General features: G+C 34.8%; 2 protein-coding genes across 3 annotated transcripts in view; one reads left to right on the forward strand and one right to left on the reverse strand.

Moving 5' to 3' along the window:
* LOC128988337 (sodium leak channel NALCN) overlaps positions 1–180 on the reverse strand; it is a 42370-nt gene extending 42190 nt beyond the window's left edge. For both annotated transcript variants that reach the window (XM_054409531.1, XM_054409530.1), the window contains exon 1: positions 145–180. The gene's annotated coding sequence lies outside the window, so the exon portion shown is untranslated. The remainder of the gene's footprint in view (positions 1–144) is intronic.
* A 3282-nt stretch (positions 181–3462) lies between these two features.
* On the forward strand, positions 3463–18787 carry LOC128990393 (2-oxoisovalerate dehydrogenase subunit beta, mitochondrial). Its single transcript, XM_054412741.1, has 8 exons — positions 3463–3648; positions 4616–4693; positions 11578–11780; positions 12233–12388; positions 13067–13238; positions 14137–14282; positions 15539–15625; positions 16667–18787. Exons 1-8 carry the CDS (start codon positions 3528–3530, stop codon positions 16805–16807), a joined length of 1104 nt encoding a protein of 367 aa, XP_054268716.1. The 5' UTR covers positions 3463–3527; the 3' UTR covers positions 16808–18787.
* The last annotated feature ends 2384 nt before the right edge of the window (positions 18788–21171 follow it).

Here is a 21171-nt window from a genome sequence, read left to right on the forward strand (position 1 = left end):
GCTCAAATGGCCTATTAATCATGAAATATTCCTTCTTAAGACAAATGTATGATGTGTAGCGTTAATGTGAGTGTGATTTTATTTTCAAACGTAACGCCTATATAAATTAGATATTTACAACTGAATGATAATGTAATACTGTACCTGAATTAATCAATAACATGAGTGTTTGTAACTCAATGGTGACAGGCGCGGAACAGCTATGCTGAAAGTCGAAAAAAGGGAGCAGACGACAAAGCTAGAACCCTGCATAGAGTAATGTTTAGTTTCGGTTTTAAGCCGCGGGTATAAATTGAATATAAATTGAAATGTAAATTGAAAGAAGCCGCGACTGTCAGCTTAATGTGACCACAAAATTCGCAGCTGACACTGAGCTGACTCAGTCTGGATTGGTTAGTGACGTAAACTGTACTAGACGAGCATGAATCACCACGGCCACCTTTAACTACAGGCCGCGGCGGTAGAATTGGCAACGTTGCAGCTTCCACCATGGTTGTGGTATTGTTTAGTGATAGACGTCCCATAAGATAACATGGCAGACAGGTGACATCAGATCATTAATTTTCACTTTATTGATTTAAATTTATGAATATACATTTATTAAAATATTGAAAATAAAACTTACAGAATTGAAAACCGAAACAATATTAATTAAAAATCTATATCTGTGCATTTTAATAGGAGTCAATATTGTCATAGTCACGACCGCCTTTAACTCCAGGCCGCGGCCTTTGAAGTGGCAATGTCGCAAGTGGTGTTGTAACAGCTGTTTTGTTTTGTATTTGTGTATTTACGAAAGATTGGTTACTGGACTATGACAATATTGACTCCGATTAAAATAAACAGGATATATTTTTAATTCATATTGTTTCGGTTTTCAATTATGTATGTTTTATTTTCAATATTTTAATAAATGTATGTTCATAAATTTAAATTTAAATCAATAAAGTGAAAATTAATGAGCTGATGTCACCTGTCAGCCACGTTATCTTATGGGACGTCTGTCACTAAGCAACACCACTTGCAACGTTGCCAATTCTACCAGGCCGCGGCCTGTAGTTAAAGGTGGCCGTGGTCATAGTCCAGTAACCAATCTTTCGTAAATACACAAATACCCATGGTGAAAGGAAAAAAATGTTTTTCCCTTCCACCATGACAAATACTATTAGCTGCTTCCAAACAAAACAGCTGTTACAACATCACTTGCGACGCTGGCACTTCGAAGGCCGCGGCCTGGAGTTAAAGGCGATCGTGGAATCACCCGTATCACCAGTCATCAACATGTTGGCCGTGATCACCATTGAGTAAACCTTTTAGATTTTTCATTCTCATAAATCAGATAAGCATGGATTTAACATGCCTGAACACAATCTTCGATAACGCTTTAATGAACTCGTTATCGTAATTTTAAGTTGGACAATTTCTTACCCTTAGGCCTATTTATATGTTTATGTATTTATTTATTTAACAAAGGCAATACACCAATTTACTCAGATCATTGCTTGACAGCTAACAACAGAAAAATGCTTGTGTATTTTTTGAGTCTGAATCACCAATAATAAAAATGAAATGAATAATAATAACAAATAATAACTAATGAAATGATTAACAATAACAATTAAATAGTTAACAATAATAAATAATAATTATTATTGACATTATTATATTACCAATATTGTTATTGTTTTATTAATAATTGTTATTTTAATTTTACTATGTTTATTTATATTAATTAGTTAATTTATTTATTAAAACAGCAAGATCCTCAATTTACGATGTGGATACAAAGATGACTACAACACAACCTTTAATGATTGAGACATGATATTGCAATATATAGGTGTAAACAAATTATTGACTCTTTATGTTATAAACAGAGTGAATTGCACACTGTAAAATTGACTATAAAATAACATAATTTATTGCACTTCATACTTGTTGCCATCCAGTGGCGGATCCAGAGGGGGGGGCGAAGGGGGTGACCACCCCCCCCCCTCAGGCATACATATACATATTTTTTACTGCATGTAATACAGTAGTGCCCATACAAATTGCGTAAAATAATTTGTCACACCAACATTGGTCAAAGAAATTGTATAAAACTGCCATTTTGGAGACTTAGTCTACACAAATTTTTAAGGAGTTGCCCCCGAACCAACAAGACTCCCTGGTTCACCACACCCCCCCCCTTGTGGCTGTTCTAGATCCACCACTGTTGCCATCAATGGATTTATATTTATAATTTGTAAATATTTATATTGTATTTGTTACTGTTCACTATTCGTTACAACTCATTTGCTATTTATTTCTGTTTATTTCAAGTTGTACTCGTAAATGTATTTTCAATACAACGGCTATGCCACTTCAGCGTTGACTGATAAGAAAGTATTTATTGTGTTTATTGGCTAGGTTATTGTTATCCTAAGAGCATAATATTTATTTATTGTTACTCACTTTATTAATTGTTATTGTTATTTTATTTAGAGTATATTTATTTATTGTTATTCACTATTGTCACTCAGTCATTATTACATATTGTTATTTATTTAGAGTACATTGACTTGTTGAACAACTGTCCACATATATTTACTTTATTATTGGTTGCTTTGGATGTCAAGTATTCGTGAAAAAAACATGATTCAGGTTTAAAAAAAATCAAGGGGTATAAAATTGCCGTATATAAGGTCTTCATAGTGTTTGTAAACATGCATACAAAAGTAAACAGTTTTAAAAGATAGAAATAACCAGGATATAAAAACTAAACGCAGAGGATACGCGTCCGGTAACCGGACGTGGATTAGGCGTCCGGCAGTTACTGTCATAACCTAACCTAACCAACCAAACTTGCTGATAGTGAAAAAAATCAAATGAAGGTTCAATTCTCTTCATAACATAAAATTATAAATGCCCAAAATTCTAACAAAAGATGTACAGTTAAGAAGAAATTACATTCAAAGAAAAATCTGTGACAAAAAGTTAAAGTTACCGATGGGTTTCAAACCGGGGACCTCTCGCATATCAGTCAAGCACTCTATCCACTACACCACGAATACTGATGGCTGAACATCGTATCATTGTGGTAATGGCGTTCCGGGACCCCCTACCGGACGCCTAATCCACGTCTGGTTACCGGACGCCTAATCCACGTCTGGTTACCGGACGCGTATCCTCTGTGAAAACTAAAATTTTCATTGATGGAAACAATCCAACAACAAAACTGACTTTTGCCAGTTGATAAAAAACATATAACAGAATGTTTAAATTTTTTACTACATTATCTTCATCAAAGCAACTTTGAAAACAATACTCTATGGCCACTATTAAGATTTATCCGTTCCGTCCCTATTATTATTTATCTTCTTTACTTTCTCCTTCAAAAGTTGTTGTTATAGTGTTTCTTATCATTTCTTGCTTATCACTGTCCGTCCGTCTGCTGTTCGAACGTCACTGGAGTTAGGAGTAGCTGGTTATTTACCTACTGATAATAAACGTGTCTTCTTGAACTAATTTTTAATTTGCACCTATTAATGGCTTTGGCAATTAAAAGAATTTTGAAACCACTCATTAACAATAATGGTCACCTTTTTGTTGCTAACCTACAGAAAAATCGAAATCCTATGTGCAGAAACTGCTCTACTGCTGTCCAGAGTAAGTAAACAAAAATTACCTAACCTTTTAAGATGTAATTAGGCCCATTTATAATATTTTCAAAATTCAGTAAATTATATGATTAATTAATTGTACAAGCGAACACATGTTCGTTAAATTATTTTAATTGTTGAACCTTTTTTTCTCTAACTTTTTTAACACGTAACTTACTACTAAGCGTTATTAGACCGAGGTGAGGTATACTTTAGGCATGGTTCACACGAGCGACTTATCTAGCTGACTAGGTATAAGCAGGACTAGGTAGCCAACCACAGGATCAAAGCCTAGTGTCGCAAACCATTGTACGCCCCGCTTCCCAGCCAAGTGTCACGACTCATCGCAGCTAACTAGTCACCCGCTCTAGCCCTAGCGGTGTAGCAGTAGGCTACACGTAGCCATATGGGAGCGGCTGCAGCTCACATACTTCCTTTTGTTTTCATTGTGCGCTAGTGATGGATCCGAGTGGCTTTGATATCGATATTTTCATCGAATCTGTGTAGCAACGACCGTGTTTTTGAAACACTTTTCTTTCGGAATATCATGATAAAGTTAAGAAGACAAATGCGTGAGAGGAAGTTTGTTGTGTTTTGTACTCAGATTTTTAAAAATCTGTATTTAGTATTTTCTTTGGTTTCCGTTATTGTAAATTAGCGTTATTGATTGAAAGAAAATTAGCAATTTCTAAATTGCATACAACTTTTTGGTAATTGTATTACAAGTCCAACGATACGAATAAACAAAATATAAATTTATAACCGACTAAGAGGTTCTAAAATAATTTTATATTGGCCTGTATCCTCTTAACAATGATGTTTGTTCAACCATACTTTATAGCCTAATAGTTTAATTGATGGTTTGTTAGCACATGTGGAACTCAGAAGGCATATACTTAAAATGTTTTGTACATTAAAGCCTATTATTTTGTTGTAGGTCTATACTGTTTTTTAAGCATCATGTATCTTTTCAGGTTCAAAGGTCAAAATGAACATGTACCAGGCCATTACTAGTGCTCTGGACAACACACTGGAAGAAGATCCGTCTGCAGGTATATTTTGTATAAACTTAATAATAATTTTTATAATTGCAGTTATGGTAATTTAATTGTCTTTTCCCTCTGAGGACTTGAAATAGCCTACATTATCATCTCTTTGCACGTTGGTAACATGTAACCAGTAACGACTCCAGAGGGGATCATGCCACCTTTAATCAATAAATGTTACTGGAATATGCAATGGGGGTAGGTAGATGACTAGGTAGGTAGATGATTATCTGCCAGTTTGTTAACTTCCTTGTTTACATGCTGTTTGAAACCGGAATTACAATACTGAAGAAACTATAATTTTTAACAAATATTGCCATTACAAAGTTAGTACTAGTGGTGAATTGAGTAGCCACTTATTTTTATTTTTTAAGCTACTAACAGCATTGGATATGTAATACAGTTTTGAATGGAAGCATGCTTTAATGGAAGCCTTTAGGAAATAAAGTCTGTTAATATTTTATTGATTACACTTTGAATTTGTAAAAAGATAATTTTGTTTTGAATTTATATTTTTTTTTTTTTTTTTTTATTTACATTGGAACTGAATATGAACTCTGATGTAAATAAAACAATTCCCTCTGGATGGAAGAGGGCTGAGGTTGTTAGGAAAAAAGGCCTCAGTGCTGGGAAAATTGATGTTTACATCACATCACCGAGGGGTAAGGTTTTTCGTTCCAAAAAAGAGTTATCCAAGTACTTAGAAGACCACAAACTTAATTTAAAAATTGAAGATTTTAACTTTAGTTCCATTAAAATAAAATCCAAAAATGATTCCATTATGAATGAAAGTAGCATTGCTAGTTCCCAAGCCTCCATACTAGACAAAAGTTCTGATACGGATATGTTGTTAAATTTGGATAGAGATGGGTCCAATGCGGCAAGTACCACTCCCTCTAGTAATTTAAGCATTCTTAGTATTAGCGAGTCATGCGATGAAGAAAATAATATTACAGTCAGTGACCTTCAACCTGTTCAGAGTTTTAAGCCACAACTGCTTGAAAGGGAAAAAATTAGTTTATCCATTCTTCAGCGAGATTGGCTCACAGATGATGCTATTGAACACTACTTCCAGTTATTGTCCTCCAAAATAATCTCTGATGAAAATGTTTTTATCATGAAACCAATTATTTCTCAAGCCATAAAATGTCTGGAAGATATTAACTATTTGCTTCAAGATTCCGTTTTGACTGACAAATCTTATGTTTTGATACCAGTAAATGACTCGCCTGCTGTGGATAAGCCAGGAGGCTCAGGCTCTCACTGGAGTCTTTTGTTGTATATAAAGGATGTAAATAAATTTGTATATTTTGATTCACTAAAAGAGTACAACTATGCCCATGCACTGAAAATAGCAAACTCCTTACAGAAATACTTTGGAGTCCTTGAAAACTGTAATATCTCAGTGGTCAAAGTCCCGCAGCAGAGGAATAACTACGACTGTGGCGTTTATATGATTCTGTTTGCTGAGGTAATCATCCAGCTCATCCAAGGACCATCTCCGCTTGATTCATGGGAGAAGTTTTTCCCCGTTATTACTGAGTCCAATGTAATTGCTAAACGGGGTCAACTTGCGTTGTTATATAGTGATGTCAACCTATGTGTAACTGCAGATACACTAAGGGAGATGATGTTGAAACCATTTTTTGACTTAACTACTCCACCCCCATTAGAGCATAAGCCATTAGATGACCCATTAAGTGTGGATCAAGCTAAAGAAAATAGATCTAAACCTACTCACGATATTTTAACTACATGTGAACAGAATCCAAAAGGAGTTAACCATAATAACGAATGGAGTACTATAGTAAATAAAAAAAATCTGACTGTATCACCTAAGAACAAGAACAAGAATTCAAGCAAAAAGCTGACTCTTTTGCAGGAGAGCAAATTTGAGATTTGCCCCGTAAATATTCAAAATAAATTCAGAATTCTAGAAAATATGTCTGAAAATGTTGAACTGACATCAAATCTTAGTCCCATAACTGTAGAGGAAAATAAGGCTAATATAACTCCTATAAATAAGGCTCATCGAAGTGAAGAGAAGAAGACAACAAGAAGAAAAAGAAGAAGAAACTTTGGACATACTACCCCTAGGATGAAAATTACCCTGTGTGCAGATAGTCAAGGGAAGATGCTGGCTACACAAATCCATAACATTAGTGCTGGGAAAGTAGATGTGTTTGGTTACGTCAGACCTAACACGACTCTGATTCAAGTTATCGATTCATCTTCTATCGAAAACCTCAACACTCCTCTCTTAATATTAGGAGGGAGCAATGACAGCCTGAATAATGACTTCCACAGTATTTATTCTAAATTAGAAGGTAAACTCGCGACCCATAGTAAGAATAGACCAGTTTTTATCACAACAATCCCTATGAGATATGACAAGCCTTACAATAGTATTGAGAACCATCTGTTAACGCGAGTAAATAACTACATAGCTGAATTAGTCGCTAGATTAAACAATGTTTTTCTGATTGACCTGAAGTTTATGAATAGATCCCACTTCACAACACATGGCTTGCACATTAATAATAAAGGTAGGACTAAACTAGCTCATGTTATTATAAACACTATTTCACGAAGGTCAGCTCAAATTTCTGTAGCTAAGCAAACTAATTCTATCGCATATAAAGAGCATAAACAACCAACATCATTGACCTACAGCAAAAAGTATCCAGAACAGACTAAAGCTTCAAACCAATCTAAAATGCAGTTAACTGAAAAACCAATGTTTGATGTTATTAAAGATTACCAGCATGACCAATCCGTAGCGTTCGCACACAGTATTTCAGCTGATTTTAACCATCCACGCCACATGACAGCAGGAGTGGCAGTCGTCTTTAGGCGACACTTTGGCAGACCAGAATCGCACCACTGCATTTCATCACATTTAGCAGTGCAATCCACTTCGCATTGTGCTACCGTTTACAGTTTGGTTACAAAAGCCAACTATTATGGTAAACCGGACATATCTGATTACACAACAGCTTTCAAAGATTTGACAACAGACTTTAAAAACAAAGGGCTAAAACACCTCGTATGCTCTCCCATTGGATGCGTAAGAGATAAAGTAGCGTTACCCCATTTCTTCAATAACCTCAGACAATTTCAAGAATCAACAGGAGCAAGTATAACTATTGTTTCATACTACCAAGAATCCCTTAGACAACTAAGAAACGGCCTAACACACAGTGAATTTAACAATAGAATCCAGTCTTTTATCGATAACAACCTAAATACAACAATAGATTGTAGGAGCCAAGACCCGTCATCGACCTGTCCAGCACCGCCTGCCTCAATAACACCATTAGCAGCCCTGCCTACACCTTCACCGGAGGCTCCAACGTTGCCACCTACCCCACCATCACGACCTTCAGTGACAGCTGTGAATGAAAGTGTGACCAGAGTAGTGCCCGGCGACTTCACCTTCTGTGAGTTGTTAAAGCAGAGCAAAAGTGATAGGCCAAGGATGGAAGTGAATAAAACTGCTCATGTACCACAATTGTTAGATTTAGAAGTAGATTCTGTAAGCCAAAACGATACCTTTAATTTTTTAGTAGATCAAGCAACCCCCATTGTAAAAGTAACGTTAGAATAAGCAATTTATGTATTTTCCATCAAAACATTAGAGGGTTGCAATCATCAATCGAACCTTTAGAAGTAACTCTAACTGAACTAACACCTAGTATTGTTGTCTTGACAGAGCATAAAATGATAAGTTCTTCTCTGGAAAGACTAAATATTAATGGTTACAATGTTGCTGCCAGTTTTGGGCGGAAAAAATCTAGAGGTGGTGGCGTAATTATTTTAGCAAAACCATTTTTTACTTTTAAAGAAATTATAATACCTGAAATTCAAAATCTTGTCACTGAGCAAATTTTTGAGTGTTGTTTAGTAGAAGTAGATAAAATTATCCCCAGAAAAAAACTTATTATAATTGGTTTCTACAGGAATCCAATTAAGCAAAATGAATCTGAGTTTATCAAACGACTCGATACAATGCTTGAAATAATCAGTGTTAAATATAAATATGTTATTTTTATGGGAGATATTAATATTGATATGCTGAACTTAAATGACACCAGCAGGAAAAACTTACTGCATGTTGTAACAGCTAATGGCTTCCAGTCATTGGTTGATTTTCCTACAAGAATCACCGATACAACTAAAACTGCAATAGATAATGTTTTTACAAATTTAGATAGCGGCTGTTATAAAATTACGGGTATTAATACACAACTTTCGGACCATGATGGCCAAATAATTGAAGTTTTTACTAATACGAAAAATAGCCTGAATAATTCTTCTGTTTATTTTGAACATAAAAGAAATTTTAATGATAAAAACGTCGAACAATTTATATCTGCTTTACAACATGAGTCATGGCTTAATCTTTATTTATGTCCTGTGGAATGCAAGTATGATGTTTTTTATGAAATATTTATGCATTATTTTAATACATTCTTTCCATCAACTCTCTCAAGACAACATACTAACTGTAAGTGGATTCCTAATGAACTGAAGTTGGAAAGACAAAATATTATTAATCTTAACAAAGCGGCTAGAGAGTTAAACTGCAAAAAGTTGTTACATGAGGCTAGAGAAACTAATAAGCAGTTTAGAAAGAAATTGTTTTCTTCAAAAAAACAGTATTATAAAAGAAAAATTGGTAGTTCTGACAATGTTAATAAGGCAACTTGGAAGATTGTGAACTCTGAAGTAGGAGCCAAAACTATTATTAATCATAATATAAACCTAGTAGTAAATAATTATGTATGTTCTGACCCCTCCCTGGTCTGTGGCCAATTCATAAATTATTTTGCAGATGTTGTAAAAGAAACTGAAACTTTCAATAATATAAATACATTCCAAAAAAATGTTGATGACACTCTGCATACTGTACTTCCTTCAGATAAAAGGAGCTTTAAATTTAGCTTTGTTGATGAGAGCGACATTGATAAAATTATTAAAAGTCTAAAAAATTCCTATAGTGCTGGCTACGATGGTATTCCTGTGGTTCTTTTTAAAAAAGCGAAATCAGTCCTACTTAAACCAATAACTCATCTCATTAACTCCTCTTTGATATCAGGAATTTTCCCTAACAAACTCAAAATAACAAAATTAAAACCGCTATTCAAAAAAGGAAACAGACAAACAGTATCAAACTATAGACCGATTGCTTTGCTGCCTTCAATTTCAAAAATCTATGAAAAGGTTGTTTATAACCAACTGGTATGCTTCTTTGAAAATAATGGTACATTTGATGACTGCCAACATGGATTCCGAAGTGGCAGATCTGTCATAACAGCTGCCACAGCTTTCATTGAATCCATCGTTGATAGCTTAGAGAGTAAATCTAAAGTGGTAGGGTTGTTCATGGACCTCAGTAAAGCTTTTGATTCAATTTCTCATGAGTTGTTGCTTTCAAAGCTCAGTAGCAGTGGACTAAATAGTACTGCATTGAGCTGGTTCAAGTCATATCTTTTTGATAGAAAACAATACGTAGAACTTAGTCACTGTAATAACAAAAATTATAAAATTTCTTACAATTCTTGTACTCGGGAAGTAAAATATGGGGTGCCCCAAGGATCGATCCTAGGCCCTCTTTTATTCATCTTTTATTTGAGAAATTTTCCTCAACTCAGTGATTTTAGCAAGCTTTGCCTATATGCTGATGATGCAAATTTAAAAATAGCCGCAGGAACCTATGCTGAACTTGAAGCCAAGGCCAATTCTGATATATTATTACTTAACAGTTTTTTTAATTCGAATAATTTGCGTTTGAACACAGATAAAACTAATTTTATGTGTTTCCAAGCAGGAAAAACTAAACCGCAAAATCTGCCAAAAATTGTAGTTAATAACAACATAATTCAAAATAAAGACCACATCAAATTCTTGGGATTAGAAATTGATGTCAATTTGAATTGGAATCATCATATTGATCAGTTACTTTCTAAAATTTCATCTGGCCTTTATGCGCTAACAAGATTAAAACCCCTATGTGAAAAGGAAACTTTAAAAATTATATATTTTTCGTACATACATTCAATCATATCATTTGGAGTTTCACTTTATGGTGCAGCAAAAAAGAAAAAATTAAAATCAATTCTAAAAAAGCAAAAGAAAGCTATTAGAATTTTGTGCAATTTAAAACGCAGAACTTCAGTCAAAGAATATTTTAAAACTGAGAATATTATGACTGTTTATGGAATGTATGTCTATGAAACAGTATTATCAGTAAAAGACAGATTTAATGAATTACAACTTATTGGAGACTATCACAATTACTTCACTAGAAATCGAGAAAACCTGGCCACAAGCTCACATACTCTGCAACTTTTTACGAAGACACCTAAATATGCCGGTTCCAAATTTTATAATAAACTTCCTAAAGAAATCAAATTAGAAACTTCCAAAAATAAATTTAAATCAAAATTGAAAAAGTTTCTTATCAACAAGGCTATGTACTCCTTTGAAGAGTTTTAGTTCTATAAGTTATTAATTGCTCTGTTTCATATCAATTGAAACTTTTGGTTTTAAAATAATTTTATCTATATTTTTAATTTTGATATTTTCATGTATAAAGTTTTATATTGCACTGCTTGTTTTAATTTATTTGATCTGAAAAGCTATTAATATTGATGGTATGTTGTTATGCCATGCATGATAATGATGAGTATTTTAGTTAGTTAGTTAGTTTTATTAAATTGCTCTTGACGCCATTCCTGTATCTATATATTGTACTTTAATGAATAAAGTTATATGAAATGAAATGAAATGAAATGAAATTCTACATACCAGGCAATTCTCCCTCCTTAACTAAGTTCTGGAGCATCCCTGTGTGTATTACTAATTAAGTTATTCTTGTTTGATTTCAGTGCTGTTCGGTGAGGATGTGGCGTTTGGAGGTGTTTTCCGTTGCTCGTTGGGACTGAAAGACAAGTATGGCTCGGACCGAGTGTTCAACACTCCTTTGTGTGAGCAAGGCATCGTGGGCTTCGGCATCGGACTGGCAGTCACCGGCTCAACGGCTATTGCTGAGATACAGTTTGCTGACTATATATTCCCTGCCTTTGATCAGGTTTGAAAATAGTATGGTAAAATGGAATGCAGGTCAGAGTGAAGCGCACCAGTCAACCATACTAATAGTCTAATCCCTTGAGTCTATTGTGCATGTTTGAGTAGGAATTAATTGTTTTTAAAAGTCATTTTAGTTCCTAAACAGCTAACCATGTTTTTAAGCGTTTTACGCTATTTCATTTGTGGAGAAGGGCTTTTTCCTCGACGCCTGGAACAAAAATACAGGATTCTGGTTGGTCCCTTCTGCTAAATAAATTGTAGGAAAAATATAATATATAAACAGTCAATGTTTACTTTGATGAAATTTTTTTTAACTTCATAGGCAATTTGAATCAAATGTTTGAAATTTAATTCTAGAACATTACCTGAGCTAGCTCCAAAAGTATTTCATTCATGTACCGTAACTACAAATTACACCAAACATTGTACACTACATATAGTGTTTATTTTTAGATAGTCAATGAGGCAGCAAAGTACAGGTACCGCAGTGGGGGCCAGTTTGACTGCGGGGGCCTGACTATCAGAGCCCCGTGTGGAGCCGTGGGCCACGGGGCTCTGTACCACTCACAGAGTGTTGAAGGATACTTTGCCCACACACCTGGCCTCAAGGTATTCACATTGAAGTGTGATATAATGGTAAAACTAATACAGAAGAGCCTTAATCTGTTTCATCCTTGAAAAAATAGGATAAACGAGAAAATGATTTAAAAATGAACATTATTGTGTCAACAATTATAAAATTAATAACATTTCTTTATTGGCAAAAAATATTTGATGCTAAATTTTGTCTTCTGTTAAAAAATAATATTTTTTAAAAACCTAATCAATACAAAGAACATAACAAAAACAATCGACAAAGTAACACCACTTGTAGCCTAAAGGTAAAACTAAAAATATCAATTGAAGTGATCCTTCCACTCAGCCACAGGTCTTGGTTTGAACCATAACCAAGATGTGTGTATCAGAGAGATAAGTGGGTGTGAAGAGTTTGTTAAACTGTGTGATATGCAGCGTTCTAATTCATCACAGATAGTTACTTTTGTGATAAATCCAAAGGGAGGGTCAAATTGTGTGTCTTGCTCGCCTTTGTTAGCGTGGTAGTCCTGGCATATCAAACAAAATTAATAAACAAAAACCACTTTCCCTTAAAAAACCGTTGTAAATCTGTAACTGAAGATATCACTGGCGGAGATACCAAAAATGATATCATCAAGACTCCCCTGGCATATAATTGTAATAAGTCAATGATTGATCAACCTTAAAAGTCCAAATGGTTATTCTTGCCAGGTGGTTGTCGCCAGTGGAGCCCTTAATGCCAAAGGATTGTTGATCTCCTGCATAAAAGACAAGGATCCTTGCGTTTTCTTTGAACCGAAGATTCTATACCGATCTTCCATAGAGGAAGTTCCCTCCGATTCCTTCACCATTCCTCTCAGCAAAGCCCATATTGTTCAAACAGGTAATCATTTTTCATGCACAACATAGAAGTAGATTGATATTTAATTAATTGTTCACTCAGTAGGCCTACGTAATGATGGAACAGATTTTATTTTATATTTTTCTCATTTTACAACGTTTTAGTACTTCTTGCGTTCCTTTCAAACTACACCGTTACCACTGCCCGGTTGAAAACAGAACTATTTTACATTGTTTCTATGTTTCTTTCATATTACACAGTTACTTTCATATTACACAGTACTGTATGGCGAATAAAATGTTTTTACAATGTCACAATGAATAAACGTAAACAGTGTCCATTTGACGTGTCAGATTGTAAATATTGTAAATGTTGTAAATATTGAATATCAGATTGTAAACAGCTGATCTATTTGCACTAGCTGGTGGGCTCTGGTTTGATTGAAACCCGGGTAGTATGAAAGCTTGCATTTAACTGCGCTACTGACGCAGGGCCACGGCACGAACATTGTATGGTTCAGTGGCAGTGGACGGCTGCAAGAAGGTACGGTTTTCTGCCACCGCCGTAACCGTTTAGTGTGAAAGCTCTCAGGCTCTTCCTTACACTACTAAAAAATAATTAACCAGTACGAAAACCATATAGTGTGAAAAGGAGCGTTAAGTAAGCTTTACTCTGTAGCCAAGAAAAACCACTCTAACATTTACTAAATATTGCGTTGGCTTTCTCACAAGGCAAACATATTGGCTATGGTATAGCTACAAAATTAATTTATCCCCCTCACCATACCTATTTCAAAGTGGGATGAACAATTTGTAAAAGCAAGAGATTTAAATAAACTGATCTTTTGCCTGAAATCAGTTACAATTTTTAATTACTAATGATTTAAACTATCTCAAGGAAACTGCTTATAATTATTGGTAAAATATCAATTTTCTGTCAGGTTCAGACGTAACATTAATCGGATGGGGCAACCAAGTCCATGTTTTAAAAGAGGTTGCAGATTTGGCGAAAAAGCAACTTCAAGTCAACTGTGAAGTCATAGACCTCCTGACAATACTGCCATGGGACGTGGACACTGTTTGTAAGGTAAGGTTTTTGGATAATATCTTTTTAATTAAATATAATACGTCAAACTATTATACCGAGTGTTATCTGTTGTTTTTAACAAACTAGTGATTTGTTAATCTAGCTAAATCAATTGTCATCATTTAGCTCACATGATTAAATTAATGATCTTATAACCTTGCCCTACTCACGGAGAAGTAATGTACAGTGTCCCATATAAAGCTTATACATGGGACTAGCTGTAACCTGCGGGCTTTGCCCCGTTTAACTTCTTAATTTTCAAGATGATCTCGTTCGCATGGCTCAATCACGTCCTGGTTGAAGTTCGTTCGCTACGCTCACTCACCTTTAGGTTGGAGCTCGTTCGCTACGCTCACTCACCTTTAGGTTGGAGCTCGTTCGCTGCGCTCACTTGCCTTCAGGTTAGCTCGTTCACGACGCTAACTCGCCTGCAGGTTGAAGTTCGTTCGCTATGCTCACTCACCTTTTGGTTGCAAATTAGCTGTTGTCATAAATGTAAAAGAAATAATAGTGCTGCAACCTGTTGGTAATCCTTGTAACTTTAATGCTATTGAACATCATAGAACAGAACCAACTTGTTTAATTGAAACAGCTGTTAAGATTCATTAATTCCATTTCTCATAAGGTTAACATGGGAAACTCCAGAGCCACTGGGGCGGAGCCGATTGGACGGATCACGAAATTGATGGTGTATAAACCTATTCCATGAAATTCTACACGTATGTACCAAGTTTCGTGGCAATCGGTTCAGCGGTGTCTGAGTTTATCACTGCCAAATATACAAACATCCTCTTTTATACTTATAGATGACTGTGCATTTTCAGCTTTAATATGCTGTGCGTGCGCTTAGGTACATGCTAGGGAAAATATACTTGTGACAAGCAAGGAAAGCACTGTGCAGTTATCATCACACAGGGCCTTGCTCCAGTGTGAGTGTTATAGTACGTGACGGCGAGGGGGAAAGGGGGGGGGGGGTAGGAGAAGCAGCTAGTGCTAGACACCACCCTGTACCCCCTTCTCTGTGCTCTACTTGAATTTCTATTCTGTTAGTAAAGTTTATTAGAACAAAACATATTTTTTTACCAGAAATTAGATTAGGTGCCTTAAAGACCCAAATAGTCAAGTTATAATTTAAATTTATGTATGAGCAACATGACAGATCTCAGCTTAGTTGACCATGCATTTTGTATTATATTTGTGGCTTCCAACACATTTTATTTATTTTCGATGAAAATCTAAAAGGTGTTTTATTATAGTCAGTGAAGAAGACAGGACGCGTGATAATCTCCCACGAAGCTCCTTTGACAGCTGGGTTTGGAGCAGAAATGGCAGCAACAATACAGGTAATAAGTATAGTCCAATACAAGTAGATAGCTGGCTAGCTTAGTGGTTATAGTGCTCGCCTGACAACAATCAAAATGTGCCCAACGGATCGTGAACAAAGTCAAAAACTTTTCCAATTGAGTTAGGAACACAACTTTAGGCCCACGGTTCCTTACTCCCGGAGGAATTTTTTCCTTGCACTCTCAACAAAAGAACAAACCATTTACTAAAGCGGCCCTGCACAACTTAGTGTATTTTAACCCAATAAGAGTGAAGGGTGTGTGTAGAATGGTGTGAAGTCCTTGTACAGTTTTGAAAGACCAGCTGTTTATTTAGTCATTACCATTTATTAAAAGCCCAATGCTCAATGACAGCTAATATAGGCTCAGTTTCGATCCATCAAAAAGTTACAGGCTTATCCCAAGATCAAATTTTTAACCTAGTTTGATTGTCAGGAAAGCTACATCTAATGTTCTAATTGTGTACACTGTTATGTTATGTGCCACAACTTAAAGTTTGTTGGCCTTGTTTGTTTATTTAGTTGTAATAATTATTGTTGTATCATTGTATATTTAATTTCATCTGTGTTAATTGTGCCGTAATTGTGAAAAATAAATAAATAATCAGATATACCGTAGTCTGCATGATGGAACCTGTCTTGTGACCCTCAGTCTTCTTGTGACTGTCCTACCAGTGGTCAGTCTCCAGGTGGACGGAGGGTCAGAAGACAGGTTCCATCACACAGAGTATAGTAAAACTAAATTGTGGTGAGTCGGTGGCTCAGTTGGTAGCGTCAAACCTTGGGCCCAAGACAGCGATGTCGTGGGTTCGGATCCTAATCACTGCCGCAAACATTTTATCAGTACAGTTCACCTTTATGCTGTACTGGCTCACCCCTTGCTTTGCTGGATACGTTCCACGCACAGATCTTTAGTGTCTATATGGACGGGCAAATACAAGGTTAAAAGAGGCCGTCAACCTCTTTAAAAAAAGGAAAAAAATTAAAGAGGAAATAGTGCTCCTGATTAATAGCATTATACTGTTTCCTGTTTGCTTCACAGGAGGCGTGCTTCTTACACCTGGAGGCTCCTATACAGAGAGTGACTGGCTTTGACACACCCTTCCCTCACGTGTTTGAACCCTTCTACCTGCCTACCAAGTGGCGGTGCTTAGAGGCCATCAAACAAGTTATCAACTACTAGAATACTCTTTAAGTACCTAACCTTCAAGGCTGAAAGTATCTTTTTAAATTTGGTCTTAACCTTAACATTGGCGTAAAAGTTCGAGGGAGGGATAATGCTCTGGGTGCCAGCCTACAGAGAATCAAAAAAAAGTTAAAAGGTATAAGTTAAATTTAGATTAACGTACATAAATATAGCTGGGTAGGAAATTGGTTGTAGTGCTCGCCTAGTAATAAGAAGGTTGTCCGAAGAAAATTCATTATCTATTTGGTGTAGTTTGACTCTAGATCCAGCCGTACTTAATTTTGTGCTTTAAATGAATGATCCTGCCTAAAAACCAGCTGGTCTTAGGTCAACATTTTATTCATTCATTTGTTCACTCATCCTAGCCTTCAAATACCCACCCTCTGGTGTGTTGGAATTCCGTTAAAAATGTAATAATGTAATCAAATCTAATCTATAGGGTGGAAACTTAAAACTAGGATTAAAATTATTACGTGTTAAGGCTTATAAATAACCAACATTTTGTTGGGTAGGACTTCTGGCCCCTCTCCAGTCTTTTATCATTATCATTACCAAATTGAGATGGGGACGCCACCTGTATGCATAAACCCAAATATGAGTGAAGGATGAGGTAGAATGTTGTGAAATGGTCTGTGTAGCTTTGTTACTGACTAAGATCAGCTGTTCCATTGGTCAGAAATTTTTATTTAAAGCCCAATGATGAGGGGAAGCTGGGTCCATTTTCAAACCATATAAAAGCTACTGACTTTTCTCAGGATCGATCTGGCAACCTTTTGATTGCTAGGAGAGCACTATTACCACTCAACTACCTATAGCCTCTGAGGTATGCCATAACTTCCATTGATACCCTTAGGTAGAGCCCTCACTGACCCGCCGAATAACATCTGCTCCGAGTGCCAAGAGAACTTGCTACGTCCAGGCCCGTTTTTTACTTTTTCTTTATGTTTCTCTTAAAACAATTTCTCAAGTCACAGATACTAAAACTCAATTAACATTTTATCATTCATATTTTTCAACTTTACTGTCATTCGGAATACTTGTGTGGGGAAATTCTTGCCATGGTAAAAAGATTTTTAGGCTTCAAAAGAAGGCACTTAGAACTATAGCTAATGTATCCCGAAGAGGTCCATGCAAAATCATCTTTCAGACATTTCACATTTTGAAATTTTACGACTTGTATATTTTAGAAGCATTATTTTGGGTATTTAACAATTTGTCAATTTTCAGGGAGGGTCAAACAAACCATAGGTATAGCACTAGACATAAGAACCTAATTAAGCCCATACTAGCCATAGATTATCACTATTTGAATCATCACCTCAATATATTGGACCAAAAATTGTGTACCTTTATTCCTGATAATTTTAAAAAACAATGCAAATCCAAAAAAAATCAAACAAAAATGTAAAGACTGGTTACCGGTACTGACAAAACATGTTATTCATTAAACGAGTTTTTAAGTGGAAATTGTAAGGGTTAAGTGTTAAAATTATTTTATTTGGATTTTTTTACTATTTAGATTTAAGTATTATAATGCATTGACTGACAAGTCCTGTCATTTTATGATGTAATGGCATTCTGTAAATAAATAAATAAATTACCCGGTCAGCGCCCTAGGCACAACTAATAGCAGCGCCCCTTTGTATTGCCAAAATATATATATGATGTACCAATTATTTGACTAAACATCATATTATTATTCCTTGCATACTATCATTTTAATTTAAATAATTAATTATTAATGAATTTTATTTCAGTTTAAAATATCATAATTTCATTAAAACGGGACGAAAATTAGCACTCTCAAGTTCTTGATTTACACAAATTCAATTTGGTGATGCTTTTTACACTAAATATGGTACAGTACAAATAGAAAATATAAAGTCATGTTATTTGAAATATATTTTCTACTTTCAATAGGTTTTTTGTAAAGTTCAAAAATCGTGCAATGCTTTAGATATCATGTAATTTTATTGTTATTTAGTGTTTAGTTTAATGTATTTTAGTTATTGTTTTACAAGTTTATATAAAAATAAATAAATAAACAAAAGTTTATAAATGTTAAATTATTATCTTTTACATTTTTTTTGTAAGTTCATCACTTATTAACAGTTAAATTCCCAACCCAGATGTTGGCACCACATTTAACAAATATTTCTTGTCAATAAGTGGGTTTGGTGAGTCGGTGAATCAGTCGGTAGCACCATGGACTTTGGGCTTAAGGCAGCAATGTCGTAGGTTCGGATCCACGACCATTGTACTGTCCTTCCAAAAACACAACATTATACTACCACATTATACAACATTGTACTGTACCGGCTCACCCTTGCTTTGCTGGATACGTTCCACGCACAGGCCTCAGTGGCCTATCTGGATAGGCAAATGCAAAGTAAAAGCGGCCGCCAACCAAGGAACAAAACCATATTTCTTAATTTAGAATTCCCTCTGAAGCCAGTTAACACCTCCAGTAAAATCCGGCTTTGGTAGTTCTAGTGTATGCAAAATCAGTTTATCCATCGACAAGTATGAAAAATGTATTAAGAAATAAAGTGGCATTGGTTTTTTGGTCCAAGCTTAGTATTTATAATATGCTAGCGACCAGTATATTTATTATCAGAGGTTCTGTATATTGAGGAATAATAATAATATAGGTACATACTTTAGAAATTGGAATCAACATATTAGTATTTGGTTCATGTTTAGTATTTTGATAGCAATCAGTATATTTCTGTCAGCTTCTCTACATTGAAAAATAAGGAAAATACACACAGAAATTTACCTTTGTTTCTGGCCCGAGAGTTAGCTAGCCATAGCTAGCGACTTTGACTATTGATACAACTAGACCTTCCATCCCCATGTTAAAGTTGTCACCTGTTCTTTAATCAAAATCGTTGTAGTTCATATCATACCTATGCTCAACGTTTTCATTACATAATTTTCCAAAATTTCCTTCTATGGTACCATTAAAAGTGTTTTAAAAATTATTGTTAGATTCAGAACAGTCACTACTCCCAATTCATTAAAAATTGGCTTACACGATGAGCATTTGCACCATGGAGAACATGGTGCAAATGCCATTATTCTTTAAAAATTTCAAAAAAATTAAATCAATGTTTGATGCAAAGCCCCAGAATTCAATTCCATATTGAAGAATTGAATGCATAATATAATATCAAACGAGTTTTTAAGTCAATTGTGTTATATAAACGTATCATTTGATAACAAACCGAATTCAGTCTACTAATTAAATTTTTAATGCTATTTGTTCCAATTAAAATTTGAATCTACGTACAAACTGTGAAATTTTGCATCATCGTCAACAATCTAATATAAATGTTGGTCTATAAACTCTTTTGCCTGAGCAGTACAAAACTTTACCAATTGGGTTTTATCTTGATTAATTTTTAGACCATTAATGTTGAACCACTGTTCCAATTCCGCTAGGGCTTGTTTAACTTTGAACTATCGCTCAAACTTTGAGCGATAGTTCTGAATAATTTTTACATTTTACAACTGCACTTGTATCATTGGCATATAAAATAAGGTTGTTAGAGACATTTTTAGGCAAGTCATTTTATACAAAATAATGAGTAAAGGTCCATGAATCGAGCCTTGAGGAACACTAACTGTAATCTTTTCCCATTCTGATATTGATTTTGCATTATTTTAAAAAATTATTGTTCTTTGAAAACGGTTTGTCAAGTATAAAGTCAACCATAAGACAGGTTTTTTTTTAAAGTTTTAAATCTGTATCAGTATCTGTATTGTGTCCAACTATCCCAGTATCAAAAGTTAAAGTAAACAAAAAAAAAAACACTAGCGCAATCTGTGACTAACTACAGTATGTTCTTTTTATATACAAAATCTGTAACAGTTGGTCCATATAGATGGGATGTCTACTTCAGTATCCAATAGCCACAGATGAGAAGTATGTAAGATAGAAAAAGAAGTATAAGATTATATAAAATAAGTAAATAAGGAAAATATCTTCTATATAATAGGCAAGCATGTTTCTTTAAACCCTTAATTTGAAAAAAAATTAACATGGGTCTTATAGATTGCCATGCTGGTGACCAAATAACAACGAAAATATTAATAGGCAAGCATGTTTCTTTAAAACCTTTTTTCTCAGCTCCAGCTTGTGTGCATTGCAGGGAAAATCTATGCATACTGTTAGAAAGATATTTTCCTGTAGGTGTGAACCCCTTTAAAAACTGAAAAAACCCTGTAAAGGCTAAAAAATAAGCACAACAAATTAATTTTAAATTTTGAAAAAAGTTAACATGGGTCTTATGGGTTGCCATGCTGGTAACGGAATAACAACAAAAAAATAAACAGAAACACAAAACAAATGAAAGAAA

Source organism: Macrosteles quadrilineatus, unplaced genomic scaffold (assembly GCF_028750875.1).
Source record: "Macrosteles quadrilineatus isolate MER2022 unplaced genomic scaffold, UCM_ALF_1.0 Scaffold_3__2_contigs__length_128488019, whole genome shotgun sequence".
NCBI classification, from domain to species: Eukaryota; Metazoa; Arthropoda; class Insecta; order Hemiptera; family Cicadellidae; genus Macrosteles; species Macrosteles quadrilineatus.

Coding starts and splice junctions, on each gene's coding strand:
- LOC128990393 (XM_054412741.1), top strand. CDS start 3,528: ATGGCTTTGGCAATTAAAAGAATTTTGAAACCACTCATTAACAATAAT. Junction 11,781..12,232: donor TATTCCCTGCCTTTGATCAG/GTTTGAAAATAG, acceptor GTTTATTTTTAG/ATAGTCAATGAGGCAGCAAA. Junction 14,283..15,538: donor ACGTGGACACTGTTTGTAAG/GTAAGGTTTTTG, acceptor GTTTTATTATAG/TCAGTGAAGAAGACAGGACG.